The 22,587-nt window shown below is 39.7% G+C and overlaps 1 protein-coding gene across 1 annotated transcript in view; it reads right to left on the bottom strand.

The window, feature by feature from the left end:
* Positions 1–22,587, bottom strand: part of LOC118839793 (zinc finger protein 420-like) — a 34,000-nt gene that overhangs the window by 7,682 nt on the left and 3,731 nt on the right. The window contains exons 3-4 of the mRNA XM_036747313.1: positions 20,488–20,579; positions 1,409–1,535 (exon numbers count right to left, since the gene is read on the bottom strand). Coding sequence (XP_036603208.1) covers positions 1,409–1,535; positions 20,488–20,579 — 219 coding nt within the window. The remainder of the gene's footprint in view (positions 1–1,408; positions 1,536–20,487; positions 20,580–22,587) is intronic.

Genomic DNA, 22,587 nt, shown 5'->3' with positions numbered 1-22,587 from the left:
TTCTAAGCATCACAGACTCTCAGATCTGAAAGGACCACAGAGACCATCTGATCTAAATCATACCAGATCCTACCTATAACATACCCCATAAGTGGTCATCCAACATTGTGTGAAACCATCTAGTGAGGGAGAATATATTAACTCCATTGAATTTCTTGGAAGCTTTAATTATTAGGACATTTCATTTATCTTGAGCCAAACTCGGATTCTGCAGCTTCCACCCACTGTTTCTAGTTTTGCACTACACAGCAAGCAGAAAAATTCTAATCTTTCTCTACAGGAGAAGTCATTGAAATATTGTAAGATGACGATCTCATTTCCCAATCCCAAGTCTCCTCTTTTTCACAGTATACATGTCTTGGCCCACCAACCAGTCCCTTTACTATCCAGATGACCCTCTTCTGGGTGCTCAATCTTAGAGATTTATTTCTTAAAATAAGTTGTCAGGAACTTAAAACAATACTCCAGATGGGGTCTGACTACAGCAGGGTACCACAGAGGTACCCTGTAGAATCTCCTAGATTCTACACACTAAGCTTCCCTCAATGTAATCAAAAACAGATTTTGCATTGTGGGACTGCTATATCACACTGTTCACTCATATCAAGCTCTTTTTTAGAAAAACAGCTATCCATCTTGACTTCCCCCACTTTGTTCATGTGAAGCTGACATTTTTTAATCTAGGCATAAGATTTTAAATTTATCCCTCTTACATATCATTCCATTAGCTTTTGCCCAACATTCCGGCCTGTTGAGATCTTTCTGAATCTATAGTCATGCATCATGTACTGCTTCTCCCTGACTGGGTTTCTTGTTATTGGAAAATCTGATAAGCATGACATTTGAGCCTTTACCCAGGTCATCAACAGAATGCTGAACATCAAAGATGCCTGGGGCATTTCACTAGAGACCTCCTGCCAAGATAATACCAAACCATTAATGACTGACTATCCTTTGGATCCAGATATTCAAAATCATCTACCTAGTTATCTATTGTGCATCTATGCATCTTGTCCGTGAGGATAGTAAGAAAGATTTTTGTTAAAACCTAGGTAAACCATATTCAGCATTTCCCTGATGTACTGGTCTTGTAGCCTTGTCAAAAGAAAAAAGTAAAGTTAATCTAGAATTCTCCATTCCTGATGAAATCATGCCAATTCTTTGAGATTGCCACTTATTTTTTTTAGATGTTTACCAACTATTTATTTAAAAATATATTCTGGAATCTTTCCAAGAATTGACAGCAGGCTCACTGTTGTACAGCTTGGACTTTTCCTCCTCTGTCTTTTAAAAACCAGGACAATAAAAATGACGAAGCACTCCGGATATTCCATAATCTTTAACAAATGACATTACAAAGACCACCCTAATAAATCGACTCCGAGTTACAAAGGAACATTATCCTCACCTAAGGAGACAAAGTTCTCGTAGTTCTCCAGCATCACTTCCCTGTAAAGGTCTCTCTGCTCTGGGTCCAGTTGCCTCCATTCTTCTTGAGTAAAGTCCACAGCTACATCCTTGAATGTTACTAATTCCTGAAATATTAAAACAGATTACTCTCCTTTCTCCTTTCATATGGACCAACTGGAGAGATATGAAGAAGGAAGAACATGAAAGAACAGGTTCTCAATGTTGAGGGTTTCAGTCTGTTCTATAAAATATCTACTGAGTAGCTGTTCACTATGTGCTAGACTTTGTACCAGATGTGGCAGCATACAGTTTTATGTTATTACTCAAGTTCATCTATAGTAGGGGTTTTCTTAACCTCTTGCTGGCAGTTAACCCTTTGGTTGTCTGTTGAAATTGATGGACCCCTTCTCAAAACTTATCTTTAAATAAGTAAAGGAAATGCTTAATTTTTGAGATAAGTGAAAACAAAAATGTGGATTTTTTTCTGACTCAAGTGTACAGAACTCTTGAAATCTAACCATGGACTCCTTAGAAAGTGATAGACCCAGGTTAAGAACTGCTTACTGATGGTATCTTGCATCAGAACTACTCACCCAGGAGACAACCCATCTAGAAGTCAGAGAATCATTTTAAGAGAGTTACGGGCATAGTTGAAGTAGCAGAGACACTCATTCCAGAAAGACACAGATCAAACGAGATAACATATGAAATGCGTGCAAACCCTAAAATCCTAGATAACTACCAGCTGTTATCATAATCATCATCATCACTTTAACAGAAAAGTCACTCTGAAGACTTTTCAAGGAGTGGGAACTTTTGCAGCTGAAAGGAGACCCAGTTATTGAATCAAAAGAGAGCTAATACTAATAACTGAAAGTTTAGTTCCAAAGAGCAACAGACCCTGGGAATCCAGGGGAACAACCTACCCAGAAATGACGCTGCATCGGAGGAGCTCGGCAAAGACTCGGAAAAGAGAGAATAATTATTGAGGTTCTTCATTTCCAGTTATGAGTTGGCTTGGTCACATGTGTTCCCCACAAGTGTGACTCACTACCCCTGTACTCAAATTTAAGCCCACTCTTTTCACAGATATGATGTGTAATGGTGGTAACACACAACCTAGGTTTATAGAAGGGCTGTATTATAGCTACCTTTCCTAATGTGCCATCATAATAAATGCCTATTGGCTAATTGTGTTCTACTAACTACTCATTAATGGGAAGCACAGCAGTGGGGGCTCTAGAACCCAAAGAGGGTACCAGTCATTTTCTGGCAGAGTATCCTAGAGGGAGTGCTACAAAAGTATATTTCAAATTTAACAGTCCAATAACGTCCTGTTTGTTTGTCTCCTTCTGAACAGCCTTCTGTTCTCTTCTGTGTATTAATACTTTTTTCTTTATAATTTTGGGAGGGGGGTAATGACTTCCTCCCTCTCAAAATTCATAACTCTCCTCCCCCCCAAATAAAAGTTCTCTTTTATAACAAATGCATATAGAAAAGCAATCCTCCCATTGGCCATGTCTGAAAAGTGTTTCATTCTGATTGTCTACTCTATCACTTCTCTGCTAAGAGGTGGGAAGCATGATTCATCATCAGTCATCTGGACTTATGAATGGTCCTTGTGTTTATATTGTGCTTGAGTATTTCACAGCTGTCTTCCTTGATAGTATTTTAATCATGGTATAAGTTGTGCTTCTAGGTTGTTCCTTCAGTCTGCATAAGTTCATGCAAGCCCTCCCAGGTTTCACTGCATCTTTTCCTTTTATCATTTCTTACAGCCCAATAGCATTCCATTGCATTTATATTATAATTTCATACATTCAATAACCATTTATTAAGTACCTGCTATATGCTTAATATATCCTAATTGTCTAGCCATTTACCATTTGATGAACATCCACTTTATTCCAGTTCTTTTCTACAACAAAAAGTGTTGTTTAAATCAGGGCTGTCCAACCTTGGTTTTTATTGAAACAATAGACAATATATTTTGATTTGCCATTTTAGTGAGAGCTCTCTGGTAGTTCGGCTTCGTTTAATAAAACATTAATGTAAATTTCTATGCTTGCAGGCGGGCCACATAAACCTCACTGAGGGCCGCATGTGGCCCATGGGCTGCATTTTGGACAACCCTTGTTTAAATATTTTTGTACATTTTAGATCTTTCCCTCTTTCTAGGAATTCTAAGGGGGTATATATCTAGTAGTGGTATAGCTAGGTGAAAGGAAAGGAACAGGTTAGCAACTTTTGGGGTACAGTTCGAAATTACTTTCTAAAATGGTTAGATCCAATCTCAGACAATTAGTGCATTAATGTGCCTGTCCATAGTCCTTCCAACAATGGTCGGCATGTTCTAGTGCATACAGCACTGGCTACAGAGCCAGGAAGGCCTGGGTGTAAGTCCCAGCTAGGACATGCTGGCTATGTAACACTGGGCAAATTACTCGATCCCTCAGTGCTCTAAGCAATGTCAAAGACCAAGTGTAGATTTTTCTTTTCAATAAACAAGAATCAATTCTTTCTCCCTCACACCTCCCAATTCATCCCCGCCGGAGGAAAAAAAAAAACCACCTGTCTCAAATATGAACAGTCAAACAAAAAGAATTCTCTAATTGGCCACAGCCAAAAAATATGTCTCATTCTGCCAGGATGAACAAGGAGTCCAACACTTTTCTATCAAGAGGTTGATAGCACAGTTCATCATAGGTTCCCTGGAATTATTAGTCATAGTGTTTATCAAAACTCTTAAGCCTAAGATTATTAGTTATAGACAAAGTGCCTACCTACATTGGTAGCATATCCTTATCTCAGAGTTCCCCATGCCAATGAAATTACAAGTCCAGTTCCTTTTCCCTTCTCATATTATTGGTGACTTAGAGTACTTCTCCCCATACAGTTGTTGACATCTGCATTTTCTAATGCTGAAAAATATTCCTACTTTCTAACCATTTATCTATTGAGGAACGGCTCATATCTTCTATCCTTTTATCAATTCCCCATATATCTTGGATAGTAGACCTTTATCGGAAAAACCTTACGTGAAGATATTTTGCCCAATTAATCCTAACTATGATGATTTGGTTTATTAAAAAACTTTCCATTTATGTTATCAAAACCAACCATTTTGCCTTCTTTGATCCTTTCTTTCCCTTAATCTGTCAAGACCCATTCCCCTCTTATCTGCAGTTCTAAAGGCTATCTCCTAGCTTGTTCCTCTAACTTGTTTATGATGTGACCTTTTAGATCTAGGTCATGGGAACTTCTCTCCCATGCCACAGAAGTCTCTTCACTCTGGATACTCATTCTGCCTCTGAACCACTTCTCACATTGGAAGTAGCCTTCCTCTCCCTTTCTGATTGGCTAGTTCTCCCCGGGATCTCTACTTTTAGGGGAAAGTCCGGGTCATTCCTCTCCAGATTGCACTCTTGGATCATCCCCCCAGGACTTTCTCTACCATGCCCTGTTTCAATCACTTTTATTCTCCACCTTCTACTTTTAAGCTTCCATTTATGTTATCTTGGCCTCCTTGACACAGGGATTTTTCTTTCTACTTGTATCTGTATTCTTTGTGCTTAGCACAGCGCCTCACACAGTAATTGCTGAAGAAATACTGGCTGACTTGACTGGCCAGATGACTTTTGCTCCCCCTCACTCCCACCCTGCCCCGCCCCACCCAGGCAGATTTTGTTGAATCCTTGGATTTACTGAATACTATGTTCAGTAACACATTGTGTCCTTCTACATTCTTCTTTGAGGCTTTGCCCATAGACGTTTTCAAGGCATGGTCTTCTGTGTTTGTCACTATAGTAGCTCTTTATGTTTGGATTCTTTTTATTTTGTTGGCTCATTCTTCCAGCATACTCCTTGATTTTGGACTTTAGGTTAGCATCGGCCTTTTATCACCTGCAGGGGAACAGGGGAGGGAGGGCGTAGCGGTGTCTGATCTGAGCTTCTGCTGCTTTCACAGCTCAGTCTGGGGGTCTGTGAGTTTGCAAAGCTTCCACAGTGGTGCAATCCAGGGAGAGATCTGTTTGCTGCAAGTGCTTCTGTAGTTGTTTCAGTCAACTGTTGCTGGATTCGTCACTGTTAGCCTACTGGGAGTTTCTGCAACTGAACTGAACTGTTTGCTCCCCTCGGGGCTTGGTTTCCTGTCCCGGTTTTTCTACTGTTGGCCTATGTGCTGGACTAAAGGATAGAAATGACACTCCATTCTGCTCCTGCACTTAGAGCCACATAACTAAGTTTCTGGAATTTGTTTTGTGCTCAGTACCCTGCTAGGGCCCCACGCTCATCACAACCACTCCTTTCCTCCCTGGAATGGTGTAATGGGTGACAAGGCTGCCAGATGGCGCCCCTTTCAGAAACCAGTGCTAATTCCTGAGTCCCCTGGGATTTCTATCTGCCCTGATGCTCTTGATTCTCTTTCCATACTGGGTGCTGGAATGCTCCCAGTCCTGTCACCACTGCCACTGCCACCATGCTTTTTTCTTAGCCAGCCCCCACCCCAGTGTCTGCAGACCTGTCTTTCTAAGCTGCTCTGGGCTGGAAAAATGACTCAGTGACTTCTCCTTGGCTTTCCTGATCAGAAATTGGTCTAGCACATTTTCTAGATTGTGGTGGAGGAAATGTACTACCCCATCTCGATTCTGCCTCAAGGTGTGGTACTGCATGCGCTAAGCCGTTAAAGCTCTTTCCCTTTCTTCCTTCCACAACTCTTCCTTCTGTTCCAGGTTTTTTCCTCAAGCCCTCTTATTCCACTTACAAAAACACTTTTTAAAAACCTGTTTCATCTCTTGCAGTTGGGTTTGGACCCAAGTTGTTTATCTTTGAGGCTCTGCTTGTGGATGTTTTGGAGTCACTCTCTTCCGTATTTTTGTTTTGAGCTTCCCTGCCACCATGAATAGATCATTATGGTAGGATTCTTTTTTTTTTTGTTTGCACATTCTTCTAGCCAACTTCCTGATATCTCTGGAGGTTAGGGCCGGATTCTGAGGCATTCTAGAAAGAGGTCTGGGTTGGTGCTGTTATTGCTATATTCGGCTATATTGATTGTTGTGTAATTCCTGGATCTTACTGACACAGGCTTGGGACCTACCAGCTTTTAATTCTCCCTAAACGGTGTGATCTAGGGCAAAGTCTGATTGTTCCCCTGGTCTGAGCTCTGGAAGTTCTTGATCTGGGTTTGGGACTAAGCAAAAGTAGATGCTGCTGGATTCAGTCCCTATTAGCCAGATGGCAAGCTCTCTTTGCTCAAAGAGGCACAATTGTAGGCTCCCCTTTGGCCTAGGATTCCTGCCCTGGTTATTTCTTTTGCAGAGTGGATCTAAGACATTGCTCTCCTCCTGGAAGCTGATCCACATCTTTGCTACTTGCTTTTGAACTTCCTCCTTTTTAGGTACATAGTCTAGGGCCTACTTAACTGGGAAAAGTACCCCAAGCACATGTTCCCTTCTCAACTTATCCTTAATCTTTGACGAGGACTGACTAGTGGGAACAAAGCTGCCAGTTGGCACTTGTACCTCAGTGTGGTGCCCTGGTATGGGTCTGGGCATATCCCAATATGAATCTGGGCCCTCTTCGTGCCCCAGTGCACTGCCTCTCCCTGGGTGCTAGAATGCTCTTTCCCAAATGCCACTGGCTTAATCTATCTGTCCACTGTATCTGAAGACCTGTCTCCCTATGTCGATCTGGGCTGGACAAATTACTCACTCTGCCTTTTTTGGGATTTTGTCATTAGTAGTACACGGTCTGATACATTTTTTAGATCTGTTCAGAGAAGTTTTGTTGGAAGGGAGCTTGCTATATGGCTTCTGACTACTATGCCATCTTGGCTCCAACTTCTACTGTTTTGATAAACTGGGTATAATATATCTTTGTAAATATTCAACTATTTAATTAAAGTTACCTTTTTTTGTTGGAACACTAATGCATTGTTGGTGGAGCTGTAAACTGATCCACCCATTCTGGACAGCAATTTGGAATTATGTTGAAAGGGCTATAAAAATGTGCATACCCTTTGACCCAGCAATACCACTTCTAGGGCTGTTTACCAAAGAGACCATAAAAATGGGAAATAGACCCATATGTACAAAAAAATGTATAGCAGCTCTTTCTGTGGTGGCCAAGAATTCGAAATTGAGGGGATGCCCATCAGTGGAGGAATGGATGTAACAACAACGTGGCTAGCAGCTGCTGTAGGGGTGCAAGACCCAACAAAACCAGCAACAAGAGTTGCCAGGACAGGTTGTTTGGTCTGCTTTTCTAAGGAAAGCAACTTTAAGGGGTTAAAAATCTCACTTTAATCAAATATACATAAATCATTCACTTAGTTGAGGGGGAAAAGCCAGCACCTTGAACTTCAGATAGAATACAAACAGAAATTATATAAACAGAGGAAATAACACAAACCAGCAGACAGGCTTCTAGCTGTCTGTCCAACGTCTCAATACATAGTTACCCGAGAAGCACCAACATTTGGGTTTTTCCAAAGCAGTGAGGTTGGAGGGGTGGTGTGCTCCAGCGGCTACCCAGAGTCTCCACACCAACGCTCTTCCAGTGAGATCCCCAAACAAAATGCTAACCTCCAAGTTTATATATCCTTCTTAGGGCCCCAAAGGCCTCACACCTAATCAGCAAAAGGATGTGGACCTGGGGCTTTACACCTAGTTAGCTAAAGGGTGTGGGCCTGGGGCTTTGCACCTTGTAAGACTTAATCAAAGGCACTTGATAACTTTAGCATTCTAAAAGAGAAAACAGTAAAAAAAAAAAAAAAAAAGTCCCACCTTAATTACCAATGCAATGGATGAATAGGTTGTAGTATACAAATGTAATGGAATACTATTATGCTATAAGAAATGATGAGCAAGGGTACTTCAGAAAAACCTGGAAAGACTCATATGAACTTGAGTGAGATGAATGAAAGTCTCCCATTTAGGGAAAAGAGGATACTTAATAATTTAGCTTCCATAATGCCTGAACTGTATCTTTAAGTTTAAGAATTAAACTCCCCCTTTTCCCTCCCACTTAAAATTGCACATACACCACATATATCCACATCCTGCATACTCATAGGGTGAATACCACCTGTAGCTGCTATCTGTTAGTTTGAGGTTAAGGTGTTAGATTAAGAATTTTCTTTCTTTCAAGAATGTGAGGCCAACAACCCCCATGGATGGGGATGGAGATCCTGAAGGGGGGGGGCTTTGGGGGACTTCTTAGAATCGTTATTGTAATAGGGCTTCTTAGAATTGTTATGTAAGGGGGCTTTTGGGGGGGGGCCCTTTAAGAGGTATATAAACTGACTGTCTGCCTTCTAAAACTTGCCTCCCCACCCCAGACCATTCTGGAGTGGGAGATGCCCAACTCTCTCTTGAGACTTGCAAATAAAGCCTCTGTCTTTACCTTGTGAAACCTCTGATTGTTATTTCATTTTGGGGGATTCTTGTCCCACACAAACTGATGCTGAATGAAATGAGCAGAAATAAGAGAACACTGTACACAGTAACAGCCACATTGTTCAATAACGAACACTGATTGACTTAGCTCTTCTCAGCAATGCAACAATTTAAGACAACTCCAAAAGGCTCATGATGGAAAATGCATATCCACATCCAGAGAATGAACTATGGAGTCTGAATGCAGATCAAAGCATATTTGCTCTCTCATTTTTTTGTTTTGTTTTTTCTTTCTTGTGGTTTCTCCCACTCATTCTAATTCTTCTTTACAAGATGACTAATATGAAAATGTGTTTAATAAGAATGTATATGTAGAGCCTCTATCAGATTGCATGCTGTCTTGGGGAAGGGGGAGGAAGGGAGAGAAAATTTAAAACTCAAAAGCTTATGGCAATGTTTCAACAATCCAGCTAGCAGCTGTTGTGGGGGTATAAGACCAACCCAAGCCCAACAACAAGAGCACTACCAGCATGCTGCAAAAGTACAGGTTCTTTTGATCTGCTTAACTAAGGAAAGCTACATTAAGGGGTTGACAAGCTTACTTTAATTCAGCATACAAATATGTATGCTTTAAGGGGTTAACAATCTTACTTTAATCAAATAAACATATATCATTCACTTAGTTCAGGGGAAAAAACCAGCACCCTGAACTTCAGAGCAAAACACAAACAAAGTACAAACATCGACTGACAGATCTTGTCTGATTCAAATCCCAATACAATTCATAGTTACCAGCATCTGAGTTCAGCCCGGGAGCTCGTAACAAGGGCTGGCCCAGAGTCACTCGGGCCACCACTGCTGTGGATAAGAGCTCCAAAGAAGAGAAAGGCAACCCCTGATTTTATATCTTTTTCAGCATCAGGGGTGAGTCACACATGCGACTCACCCACGTGACCTAGAATCGGCACAAAGAGGCAACTTAAACCCACGTAGTCTAAAAGCCTCTGATGTCCCCAATGTGTCACTCAAACTCATGTGTAAGCTAGGCCCTCCCCTGGGTTAGCCCCACCTTGGGCCCCACCTTAGTTACCAATCCACACCCACACAGGTTTTACACCTAATAGGGTTTTGGACCTGGGGCTTAGCACCTAGTAAGGCTCAATGAAATACACTGAATTACTCAAAGGAAACAAAAGCTAACTAAGTGCTAAGAGCCCATTTTGCTTACCAACACAGGCAGTGATTGTTGAAAACTAAAATTAATTTTTTAAAAAGCTAGCTTTTTTGCTGCCATGTGATTAGGGGGAGGTTTCTAATCATTTTATCTGGCATTCTTTTTCATCTTGGCAACTTAGTGTTCTTTTTAAAATCAGATTAGTTAAGGTTTTATCTGATTTATTATTTTAATGGTTTTAGTTTTATCAAGTCACTGGGGTTTTTTTGGTCTCAATTTTGCTTATTTTTTTTTTAATTTTCAGAATTTCTATGTAAGTGTTTCTTATTTGTCGCATTTCTAGTTTTTTGTAAGCTGTGTGCCCAATTCATTGACCTAGTCTTTCTCTAATTGATGAAAAAAATGTTTAGAGATATGCATTTTCTCCTAAGGAATGTTGTCATCATTATCTTTCAAAATGAAATTTATCTATTGTCTCCATAATTTATTTTCTGACCAATGAATTCTTCAAAATTAAATCAGTCTCCATTAAAGTTTGAATTTTTTCTCCAAATGCTCTCTATTGATTATATTTTTAATTGTGTTGTCACCAGTAAATGATACCCATAATTTCTCTGCTTTTTTGCATGCATGTGAATTTTTTACCATCTAGTAGATCAATTTAAAAAAAAAAGTGTCATGCACAGTTTTGAGAAAGACAAACATTTCTGTTTAATCCCATTCAATAACTGCCAGAGATGAATTAACATCTAATTTCTAAAATTCTGTTCTGATTCTTAGCTTCTTTCTTAGTTAGCTTTTTGTTGGTCTGAAAAGGGCACAAGGAGTTCCCCAACCATTAAAAGTTTTTCTTTCTACTTCTCCCAGTAATTTGACTAGTTTTTCCTTTCAGGGCAGGCCAGGGTCAGAATCTGTCACCTTGTTAGAAACAAGCCTTTAAGACTGAGTTTTGGTCTACCAGATGTTGCAATAATCCAGCTTGCAGCTGCTGTGGGGGTGAAAAACCAACACAAGCCCAACAACAAGAACGCTGCAAGCCCAGGTTCTTTTTATCTGCTTTACTAAGGAAAGCAACATTAAGGGGTTAACAATCTTACTTTAATCCAACATACAAATATCAGTCACTTAGCTCAGGGGGAAAAGCCAGCACCCTGAGCTTCAGAGCAAATACAAACAGAGCAAATACGCACGAATCAACAGACAGATTTCCATCTGACAAAATCACAATATACAGTTACTAGAGAAGCATCAACATCTGGGTTTTCTCCAAAGCCAGGCAGCTCATACCAATGGCTGGCCCAGAGTTACGCACTACTCCTGCTGTGGCTCAGAGCTCCAAAAGAGAAAGCCAACCTCTGGATTTATATAACTTTTTCAGGGTCAAAGGTGAGTCGCACATGAGACTCACCATAACCTAAAAACATCACAAAAACGTGACTTAAACCCATGTGGTCTAAAAGCCTCTGATGTCACAAACATGTCACTCAAAACCATGTAAACTAGGCTTTCCCTTGAGGCAAGCAGGTCATCAAGGACTCCTAATTTAATCAAGGAAATAAAGGCCAAACTATTCAAGGGTACTTGGTTGATTAAGCGCTAAGAGCCCATCTTGATTGCCAACACACCAGAGGAAATAGTAACTATGTTGGTTGGTTGGTTGTTGTCCTTTGTTGAAGAGGACCAAAATGGCATCACTACTTTAGAGTCAAGTTTCATTGTGTCCAACTGTGGCTGATCAGAACAACATGAGCTCGGAATGCTCTACCACAGGTTGGGCACAAATAGTCCATGTGAACATTTGGGGTAGATACTCTAAATTTGCTCATTCTGCATTTCCTTTGAGCTGTTTCAATTTTGCTTTGCTCAAAGAGCACAGCAACCTCTCTAATGCGGGAACGCCATGCTGAACGGTCCTGCGCCAGTGTCTCCCATGTTACTATGTGATCTATGCTGAAATATCATCTGCGAAAGTCTGGTAGTTCCCTTTTCATATTACAATCGAAGATATCCTTAATATGTATATACATCATTCCCAGACAGATTTGAAAGGGATGAGAAAATAGGCATAGAAAATGCTAAGGTACTCTTCTCTCCTCCATGAACTCTATGATTTAGCTATACTGGCCTATAAACACTCACACACACAATACTCCATCTCTCATCTCTCTGGCTTTGAACTGGCTGCCCCCCATGCCTAAAAAGCTTGCCCTCCTCACTTCTGTCTCATAGCTTCCCTGGCTTCCTTCAGGCCTCCATTCAAACTCTCATGTTCTGTCGGTGGTTGTCTGTAGTCAAAGACTCCCACCTCCTACCCTAGCTTTTAGTGTCCCCTCTGAGAGTACCATCCACCTACTCTGCAGGGATCTTCTCTATACCTAGTTATTTATGTACTGCCTCCCCCATTAAAATCTGAGCTCTCTGAAGGCAGGAACTTTTTTTTTTTTTACCCTTCTTTGTAAACTCTATTTCTTGCTAAATTTTCATGGCCTGTCCTGCTTTGAAGGAGAGAGTACTTTAAAAAAATCTTTTCTCAGTTAATGCTCAAAATGGGTACATGAGATATCAGTGTTTAATACATGTGCATATATCTACATAATCTAAATTCCCAAGTAATTCACCTAGTTGTAAGCATAGTATTATTAGAGAAGGAGCACTTCAAACTCCCTTTCTCAAAGTCTCTATCTCTTGTTGCTTTTCCTCTTTCTTTAGGAGAAAGTGTTGGCACCTATTTAATATAAGGTGGTTTTGGGAGGGCAGGGAGGAAGAGGAATTCTTGCCTGTGAAAAGGATCAGGGTTGTATTTCTTTTTTTACAAGCAGAAGCCATATTCTTATTCTCACCATCCATAGCCCAGTTTTTTGTGACTTCATACTCTTCAATAAATCCTGTTTTAGTTTTTTTACTTCAGTTTTATACCTAGTTTTTTTACTTACCTAAGTTTTTTACTTTTTAAAAACTTAAATTTAAGCTTATTTATTTATTTAAGCTTTATACCTAGACTAACTTTTTTTTTCTGATGTGACCAATAGATTACCATAAAAACAACCCATTTCCTCAGTCTCCTTTATGTGAAAAATATAGAGAAGATCCTAATTGTCTCTACTGTCTCCAATAATTCTCTGCACAAACCCTAAAATTTTTTTAAAGGAAAAAGTAATTTTGTTTGTATTGAATGATTCTAATATCTTGTTTCTAATACTTTTGTACTGGCTGAACAAGTTGTGGTATGGGACTGCAATGAAATACTATGATGCTATAAGAAATAACAAATAGGAAGGTTTCAGGAAAACCTGGAAAGACATATATGAATGGATGCAAAGTGAAGTGAGCAAAACCAGGAGAAAACTGTACACAGTAACAGCAATATTGTAATAGCAATCATCAAGACAATGATCCAACACAATTCTAAAGGACCCATGATGAAAAATGCTATGCCCCTCCAGAAAGAGTACTGATGAATTCTGAAAGAAGATTGAAGCATAAATTTTTTTATTTTACTTTTTTTAGGTTTTTGTATATTTTCTTTTGCAACATGACTAATATGGAAATGTTTTGTATGACTTCACATGTAAATCAATATATCACTTGCCTTCTCAAAAGGTTGGGAAGAAGCAAGAAGGAGGAAGAGCAGTTGGAACTCAAATATTTTTTAAATGCTAAAAATTTTAATGTAACTGGGAAATATTTAATGAAATATACATACACACATATTTATGTGTGTGTGTGTGTATGTATTTTCCAGTCAAAGCTTGGACTCTTACTCTAAGGTATGGTAAAGTAAGACAAGGACAGGAGGGATGGGGAAATTCTCAAAAATCATATTCTTAAGAAACAAAGAGGATGCCAACTAAACAGAAAAGTACAACTGTCTAAAGCTGCCAATGTGGATGCCCATGGAATATCCAATCAACTTTTAAGAAAGATATGTACAGAGAATGGAAGCAAAAGCAGGTAACATACATAGATGTGTATGTGTTTGTATCTAGCAAAAATAGCTAGGGATGACAAGAAGGGTCTTACGGGGGGGAGCTGGGTGGAGAGAAAGAGGCAGTGCAGCACAGCCCAGTGCAGAGAAAGCTGGCCTTGAAGCCAGAAGACCTTAGTTCAGGTCTCACCTCTGACACATACTGGCAAGTCACTTAACCTCTCAATAGTCTAAGTCTTTAAGTTGTAGGAAGTGTGCTGACCTGCACCGGTAGAAAGAATTTCTTTACCCAAGGGTTCCCCATGCCAAAGAAAAGGGGGGAAAGAGGAGGGGAAAGAAAGCTTAAAGGGATAGGACCACTGTTTGAAGTGGATCCGAAAATAATAACAAGTGATGGAGAGAAGACAGAGCCATCCAATCCTTATTTTACTTTTTTATGGGCCTTGTTTTTGCCAAGGAAAATGATCTTTTGCTAACTTCAAATTAATTACAATGATAAATCTCAGTCTTGGGGCACAAGAGATGAAATATTCCTCCTCTCAGGGCATAGGCTCATATAATAGGAGGATAATTTACACAATAACCACAATAATGTAAAGGAAACAAACTTTGAAAGATGTGCTCTACTCTGACTTCAGAGGGAAGATGAAGAAACATAACTCTCACTGGAGAGAAACAGAATGAAAACACCCATTTTCAGACATGCTCAATGTGCTGATCTCTTTTGTTGACAATTATGTTACAAGGGCAAGAGGTCTTTGGAGAAGGAGAAAAAGATTAATAGAAAGTAGTTATGAAAAGAACACTAATAAAACAAAACATTCATAAGAAGACAAACTGGGCAATTGTTACTAGTTTGCTAAATTTAATATATTTTTATATATGCTTTTAAAAACACTAACAGAGGTTCACAGTTTCACATATAATCCTTTTTGTTCTTCATATGTTTGAACGTTTGTGTTTGTTGAAGACTGTTAACAACCAAAAATAGAAGAAAAAACCAACAGGTTAGAAAAATAGTGATGGTAAATACTACCAAAAAATTTTTTTTTTGTCATTTAAAATAATATAAGGAAATGTAAAAAAATTCACAAGGGTGACTCCAAGTCTATAATGGACAAATATAGGCTAAAGATATGATCAAACAATTTTCAAAAGAGAACATAAATTTTTTAGAAGTAGATTTAACAAGTATTTATTAAATGCCTACTATGTGCCAGACACTAAGCTAACACAACAAACCTGGGAAATAGGTGCTATTACTACCCTCATTTTAAAGATGAGGAAACTGGCGCAAAAAGAGGATTTGCCCAGGGTGACACAGCTACTAAGTGTCTGAGGCCACACTTGAATTTGATTCCAAGTTCAGGTCTCTATCCACTGTGCCACCTACCTGCCAAATTTGTTAATAATCACTTGAAAAATCCTCAACCTCATTAAAAATCAAAGAAATCAATGAAGTACCACCTCAGATGCATCAAACTGACAGCAATAATTGAGGAAATAAAGCGCCATGTGGCAAAAGGGGGATAAAAAGGTAAATTCCTTTACTGCTGGTACAATCATAAACCTGAATTTTTTTGGAAAGTAATCTATGTGCTGAAGAAGTCACAAAATAGTCATGTTCTTCCAGCCGGCACTTAGCACAATGCCTGAAACACTGCAGGCTCTTAATAAATATTTATTGGCTGATTGACTAACCCAATAATTCTATTTCCAGGAGTATGCCCTGAAAGGGTTATGGGGGTGGGAGGATGCTAACGGTTCAAAGATTTTCCTAGCAGCATCTTTTGTAATTTTAAGACAAAGAAACAAAACCCTGTAGACAACTTAAATACCAACAATAGAAAAATGGTTAAATAAACTGTGGAACATTAATGTAATGGAATACTGTAATGTAATTAAGGAACAAACATGAAAAATAGAAAGAGATCTTTAGTAAAAAAAAAAACGGAAAAATCAGACACAGAAATGGCAGATCAGAGTATAAATAACTAGGACAACGGAGGAGGAAGTCAATGATAATGAATAGACAAAGCACACTGAAGGAGACTTATAGGTTGGGAGTGAAAAGGGACACTACTAAGAAAAAGTACACGGTCAATAATAATTCTACTTCATTGTATTGATGTTCAGTATCACTTATAAATGATTTAATTTAAAAAGAGAAAAGAACAAGATGAATATTTTAAAAGGTTCATGGTTCCAAGGAAAACTCTTGTAGCAAGTGTTAAGTCTGTCAGTAGTACCAAGCACTTATTAAGCACCTGCTACTTTGCCACTGACCACACTAAACCCTGCCCTCGAGGAGCTGCCAGTCTAATGGAGGTGACAACATACAAAAAAAGAACTACGCCAGACAAACTAGATGTGGCCTCACCGAGGTGAGGGACTAAGAAAGGCTTCTTGCAGGAGGCTTGAGCAGAGAGCTCAGGGAAGCCAGAAGACAGAGAGGCCTCCAAGGCAAGGGCCTTCAATAAACTGATCTTCACATGTATAGAATATAGATTTGTATTTCTTTAAAAAAAAAGAGAGAGAGAGAGAGGAGCCGAAGAACGGGGCAGCAAATGACTGTTAGTATGTAACAGATGAGCACATGATCCTTAGAGTCTATAAGCAGGTGACCCAGTTTTCCAATGGATAACTGGCCAAAGGATGTGAACAACTCACATACCCAGGAAACAAACAGTAGAAGATGTCCAAAAGCTAATAATTTTTCTTCTGCTTTTTTTTTTTTGAGAAAAGTTCTTTGTTATAAGGGATGGTTCTTTGGGAAGGAGAAGGAAAAGTGACAATGGGAAATCTAAGCAATGTGAAAACAAAAGATATCAATCAAAATCCATTTTTAAAAAACAAAAATGACCCACATCACCAAAAATGAAACAAATTCCAAGTAAAATACTCATGCGGTAATATCTCACGCCCATCAAAGTAGCAAAATTTCTCCAACCGCAGGCAGGATGATGGGGAAGCAAATATGCCTGGAGAGGCATGTATTCATAACCTCCAGGCTTAGCACAGTGCCTGGCACATAGAATTCAACTAATAAAAGTGTTTGTTGAATGATGTACTCCTTTGGGCTCAAAAAAGGCCAATGACTCCCTAGTGCCCCGCAGGATCCAATATAAGCTACACTGTTTGGCATTTAAAGCCCTTCATACCCTGGCAGTAAGCAACCTACCTCTCTAGCCTCCTTACATATTACTTTTTCTTCATACTGCCTAGAATCCTGTAAAACTGACCTCCTTCCCATTCCTCATGGATAGCACTGCCCTGTCAATCTCTTTGTTCTGGCTATTTCTCATGCCTAGAACGTACTCCCTCCCAACCTACCACTTCTGCTTAGAGTCCCTAATTTCCTTCAAAACTCACCCCTGGTATCTCTTTCTATATGAAGCCTTTTCCTGACATACCTCAGATGTTAGTAACTTTTTTTTTACATACTTTATGTGAACATTTTTTTTTTAATTTAAAATCTGCAAATACAATTCCTCCCTCTGGAGTTCATCAGTTCTTTCTCCGGAGATGGACAGCATTTTTCATCATGAGTCCTTTGTAATTGTCTTGGATTGTTGTACTGATTAGAGCAGCTAAGTCTTTCACAGTCGATCATCCTTACAATACTGCACTTACTGTGTACAATGTTCTCTCGGTTCTCCTCACTTCACTTTGCATTAGTTCATATAAGTCTTTCCAGGTTTTTCTAATACCATCCCCCTCCTCATCTCTTATAGCACAATAGTATTCCATCATAATCACAAACCACAACTTGTCTGACCATTTCCCAATTCGTAGGCAGCCTCTCAATTTCCAATTCTTTACCACCACAAAAAGAGCTGCTATAACTATTTTTGCACATATACGTCCTTTTCCCTTTTCTTTGATCTCTTTAGGACACAGACCTAGTAGTGGTATTGCTGGGTCAATGGTTATGAACAGTGTTATAGCCTTTGGGCACAGATCCAAATTGTTCTCCAGGATGGCAGGACCACTTCACAACTCCAACAGTGCATTGGTGTCATTTTCTTTTTCTGTCGTGTTAGCCAATTTGGTAGGTGTGGGGCAGTATCTCAGAGCTGTTTTAATTTGCAATTCTCTGATCAGTTATGATTTAGAGCATTTTTTCATATGACTATAGATAGCTTTGATTTCTTCTTCTGAAAACTGCTGTTCATATCCTTTGACCATTTATCAACTCTTGTTTTCATAAATTTAGCTCAGTTTCCTATATAGTTGAACTATGAGACCTTTATCAGAGAAATTAGCTGTCAAAATTTTTCCCCAGCTTCCTGCTTTCCTTCTAATTTTGGCTATCTTGGTTTTATTTTTGCAAAACCTTTTTAATTTCATGTAATCAAAATTATCCATTTTATTTCCATGATCCTAGCTCTTATTTAGTCCTAACTTCTCTGTTATCCATAGATCTGACAGATAATTTTTTCTATGCTCCCCTCATTTGCTTATTACGCTTTATGTCTAAATCATGTACCCATTTTGAGCTTTTCTTGGTATGTAGTGTGAGATGTTGGTCTGTGTGTAATTTCTACCAAACTGCTTTCCAGTTTTCCCAGCAGTTTTTGTTAAATAGTGAATTCTTGCCCCAAAAGTAGAGATCTCTGGGTTTATCAAACACTAGATTAATGTTACTGTCTTCTGACTCCAAATTATGTTCTTGTGATTATAAATATATTACGTTGCTATATATTACCAACAGGATCCTGCAGGGAGAGATAGCCAGATATACTCCATTTAAAATAACTCTAGCCAGTATAAAATACCTGGGAATATACCTATCAAAACAAACTGAGGATCTATATGAACAAAACCATACAAAACTTTGTACGCAAATAAAATCAGATTTAAGTAAATGGAGAAACACCAATTGTTCAAAGTACAAAACTGAACTCATCTCCCTCCTCTCTTCCAAATTTCCCTGTTACTGTCGAGTGAACTACCATCCTCCCACACCCCCAGAGTTACAACCTAGGTGTCATCCTCAACTCGGAACTTTCAATCAATAAACATCTATTAAGCCCCTACCATGTGCCAAGTACCGGACAGCCATCAAATCCTGTCAACGTCTTCCCGCTTTCCTCTGACAATTTCACCACACTGGTGCAGGCCCTCAGCATTTTGTGCCTGGATTACAGCAGGTCTTCCTCCTCACGGCTGTCTCATGGCCTCCTTTAAATCTTACTAAAAATTCTGCCTTCAAGAGGAAGCCTTTCTCAATTCTCCTGAACCCTAGTGTTTTTCATCTATGGTTACCCCAAATTTGCCCTGGCTAGAACTTATTTACGTAAAGTTGTTTATGGGTTTTCTCTCCCACTACACCCTTGAGGGCAGGCACTGTTTTCTGCCTTTCTTAGTATACCCAGCACTTAGCACAGAGCCTAGTACATAGTAGATGCTTAAAAAAACCTTGCTGACTAAATGACTGACTAAAATACTTTTCAAAAGTTCACAGACTGAACAAAAGAACGTAATGTTAACTTGGGGTTTTCTAAGTCAACGTGAAGCCCACAGGGATCTGTTTCTATCTGAATTTGATAGCACTACGGTAACGGATTAGGACTGGAGACTTGCATTCTCCCTTGCTAGGCATATGTTCTAAAGGAGTTAAAGACAGAAAGAAAGGCCCCCAATGTACACCAAAAGATTTATAGCAGAGTTTTTTGTATTGCAAACCACTGTGAACAAAACAAGTGTCCATCATTGTGGAGTAGCTAAACAAATTGTGGCACAGGAATGTAATGGAATATCACTGTGCTCTAAGGAATAGTGACTACCAAGAATATGGGGAGACAAATGAAGATTTTTGGGAACGGATGCCAAAGTTAGTCTGTGGAATCAAGAAATCAATATATACAATTACAACAATGTAAACAACCACCACCACAACAAAAACCAAGACTGATAATGATAAGGACACCAAGCTTGAATCCCCAAGAAAAGGTATGAAAACAAAATTCTTTCCTTTCTTCAGAGGTGGGGGTCTATGGACGTAGAACCCTTTATATGCTGTCAAACTCGAATGACACACTGATTAGTTTTGTGGAGCTGTTTCTATTTTAATTCTTTGTTATAAAGAGATGACTGAATATGAAATAGGGGAGAGTAAGCTAGGTCTTGACTAGTGTGAATCAAGAATCCCCCAGGGTGATCATGTTACTTGAATTTGCACTGCGTATTTCCATTGGGCTGAGGGCAATCACTCTATTTTATGTAATTACAACTTCAAACAGTGCAGGACCTCCCTGTAAGTACCAGGAAATGAAGATGATGTAAAAACAAAGGATATCATTTTTTTTTTTTTAAAAGAAGAGACACTGAGTCTAATTCCAGCTTTTCCTCTCCTGAGCTCTGTTTCCTCAGGCCCCAAATGAGAGGGCTGGGCTGGGTGATCTCACCATTTATCAACCTGACATCCTCTGTCAGAAAAGGCTCATTTTCTAGGTGAGAAAATCTGGGGTTCTGGTGCCTCAATAGGGCATGGTTGGGAAGAGGCCAAAAGTAAGGGAAGGTGACCTATCTGCTCTAAGAAATGACCCAGCATTTGGGAGAGAGAAAAAAATCCAACTCACCTGGGCTCTGACTGACAGGAGATCAGAGGTCATTCCTTCCTCCTGCTCGGTGCTCCTTTCTTGGGGAAGGGAAGATTCTTGAGAAGGCAGATCTAAGGGGAGGAAAAAGTGCCATGAGGGAGACCAATCATGATGTGCAGCTTTCAAATTCATCAGAGCAGAATTCCCCAGATAACCAAGCAGGGTAACCACCATGGTCCCTACACAAAGACAGGTCGAAGGGCCCTCCAGAGCAATCCTGGCCCTGCAGGGAAAGATTAAAGAGATGGGTTTTAGGCCTGAGACCCTGTCCCAATCTCTGCAGTCACAGCAGGCCCAAGGGATAGTACTAAGATCTGAACTGGGGCCAAATGGATGGGGATTCACAGCGATGTGCTACAAACTGTGATCCTCCTCACATAAGGAATCATCATCACCACGATACTCACAGTATGCTCATTTGTAGAGAGCATTAAAGTTTGAAAAGAACTTTATAAATATTATCTCACTTCCCCCTGACAAACACCCTGGGAGGCAGCTACAATTATTATCTCCATGTTACAGATGAGGAAACCAAAGCAATCAGATGGGAAGTGACTTGGCCAGAGTCACACAGCTAGTTAGTGACTGAGGCTGGATATGAACTCAGCTCTTCCTGACTCTCAGTCCAGTGCTCTGTTCACTGGGCCACTTAACTTCCTTGGGAATAAAATATCCCAGTTCTCCTCCATGGCTCATAGAGAGCATCAGAATCCACTTCCAGGCTTCTTCGGATAAAGTCCTTTTCTACCCGTAAAGCTTTACTCTCAGGGAGGCCTGGTGGATATGGCACAAAACCAAGAATAAGGCAACAGAATTCTAATCCCAGCTCTGACAAAAGCTTCTCACTCGATTTCTAGGATCTCAATTTGCAAATATGCGAAATGGGGAGAAAAAATGATACCTGAGCAACCTACATCATAGATTTGTATAAGAACAAAACGATGTATGTGTCAACATTTGAACAAATCATATGCTCAGTGCTAGTGACCTCTGAAAGCGTGGCAAAATCCTTTCAAGGGAAGAGTTTAGGAGGGGGTTTGGAGAATGGGCTGTTCCCTTCCACCTACCCCTGCTCCGGGAACAACCAATGGGAAATTGCTTTCCTACCTTGATTTCTTGGTGTGCATATTTCACATCTAGCAGAGGGAGAGAGAAGACAAAGAAGGCTGGAAGATGGGATGTTTCTGGGGCTCACCTTAGGCTTCAAATATTCTCATGTAATGAGTACTCTACCCCCTAAGGCCTAGGAGACCTTCCTCTAGTAAAGGGGTCTTCATCTGGGCTCTACAGAATCCCATGGTGTCCATCAATAGATTTCAGAGAGTGCATGAACTTGGATGAGTCAACAAATTATATCTTTATTTTCACTAACCTCTAAATGAAATTTAGCCTTTCTTTCCATTTTTTTTTAAAAAAAATGGCATTCTGAGAAGGGACCCATGGGCTCCAGCAGAATGCCAAAGAGTCCATGAAACCAAAAAAGAATACAAACCCCTGCTGTAATGTTTGGCTGGACTGTAGGATCCCATGGGGCAGAGACCTGAGAAGGGTGAGGGTGGGGGGAGGGCCGTGTGCCTCCACAGCATGAGAAGCCATCCACTAGAGTAGGAAGTCAGAAGCTTTTTTGCATGAACTGGACCCCATTAGCAATCTGGCAGAAATTTTTCTCAGAATCATGTTTTTAAACGCATATGACAGAATACCCAAAATTATAGAGGAAACTATTCTACTGATAGTTATCAAAATATTTAATATTTAAATATTTTAAAATATTTATGGACCCCAGGTTAGGAACCTCTGATCTAGAGTACTGAGAGGAATCTGACGATGAAGATGTAATTGGTGCACTGACAATCAATCAATCAGCATTTATTAAGAGCTTAGTGGGGACCCCAAAGAAGTTAAGAATCTGGAAGGATTAAAAACGATGGGGTTGGATTACCCACCAGCAGCCTGCCTATTTATATCGCGGCTAATGTGACAACACATCCTACATATAGATGCATATATAGACGTAAGCGCGTGTGTGCGTGTGTGTGTGTGTAATGGCTAACATTTATGACGTGTTTTAAGGTTTGC

This window comes from Trichosurus vulpecula, chromosome 2 (genome assembly GCF_011100635.1).
Source record: "Trichosurus vulpecula isolate mTriVul1 chromosome 2, mTriVul1.pri, whole genome shotgun sequence".
Classification (NCBI taxonomy): Eukaryota; Metazoa; Chordata; class Mammalia; order Diprotodontia; family Phalangeridae; genus Trichosurus; species Trichosurus vulpecula.
Note: the sequence above shows the minus strand (reverse complement) of the source record. Positions and strands in the feature narration are given on the sequence as shown.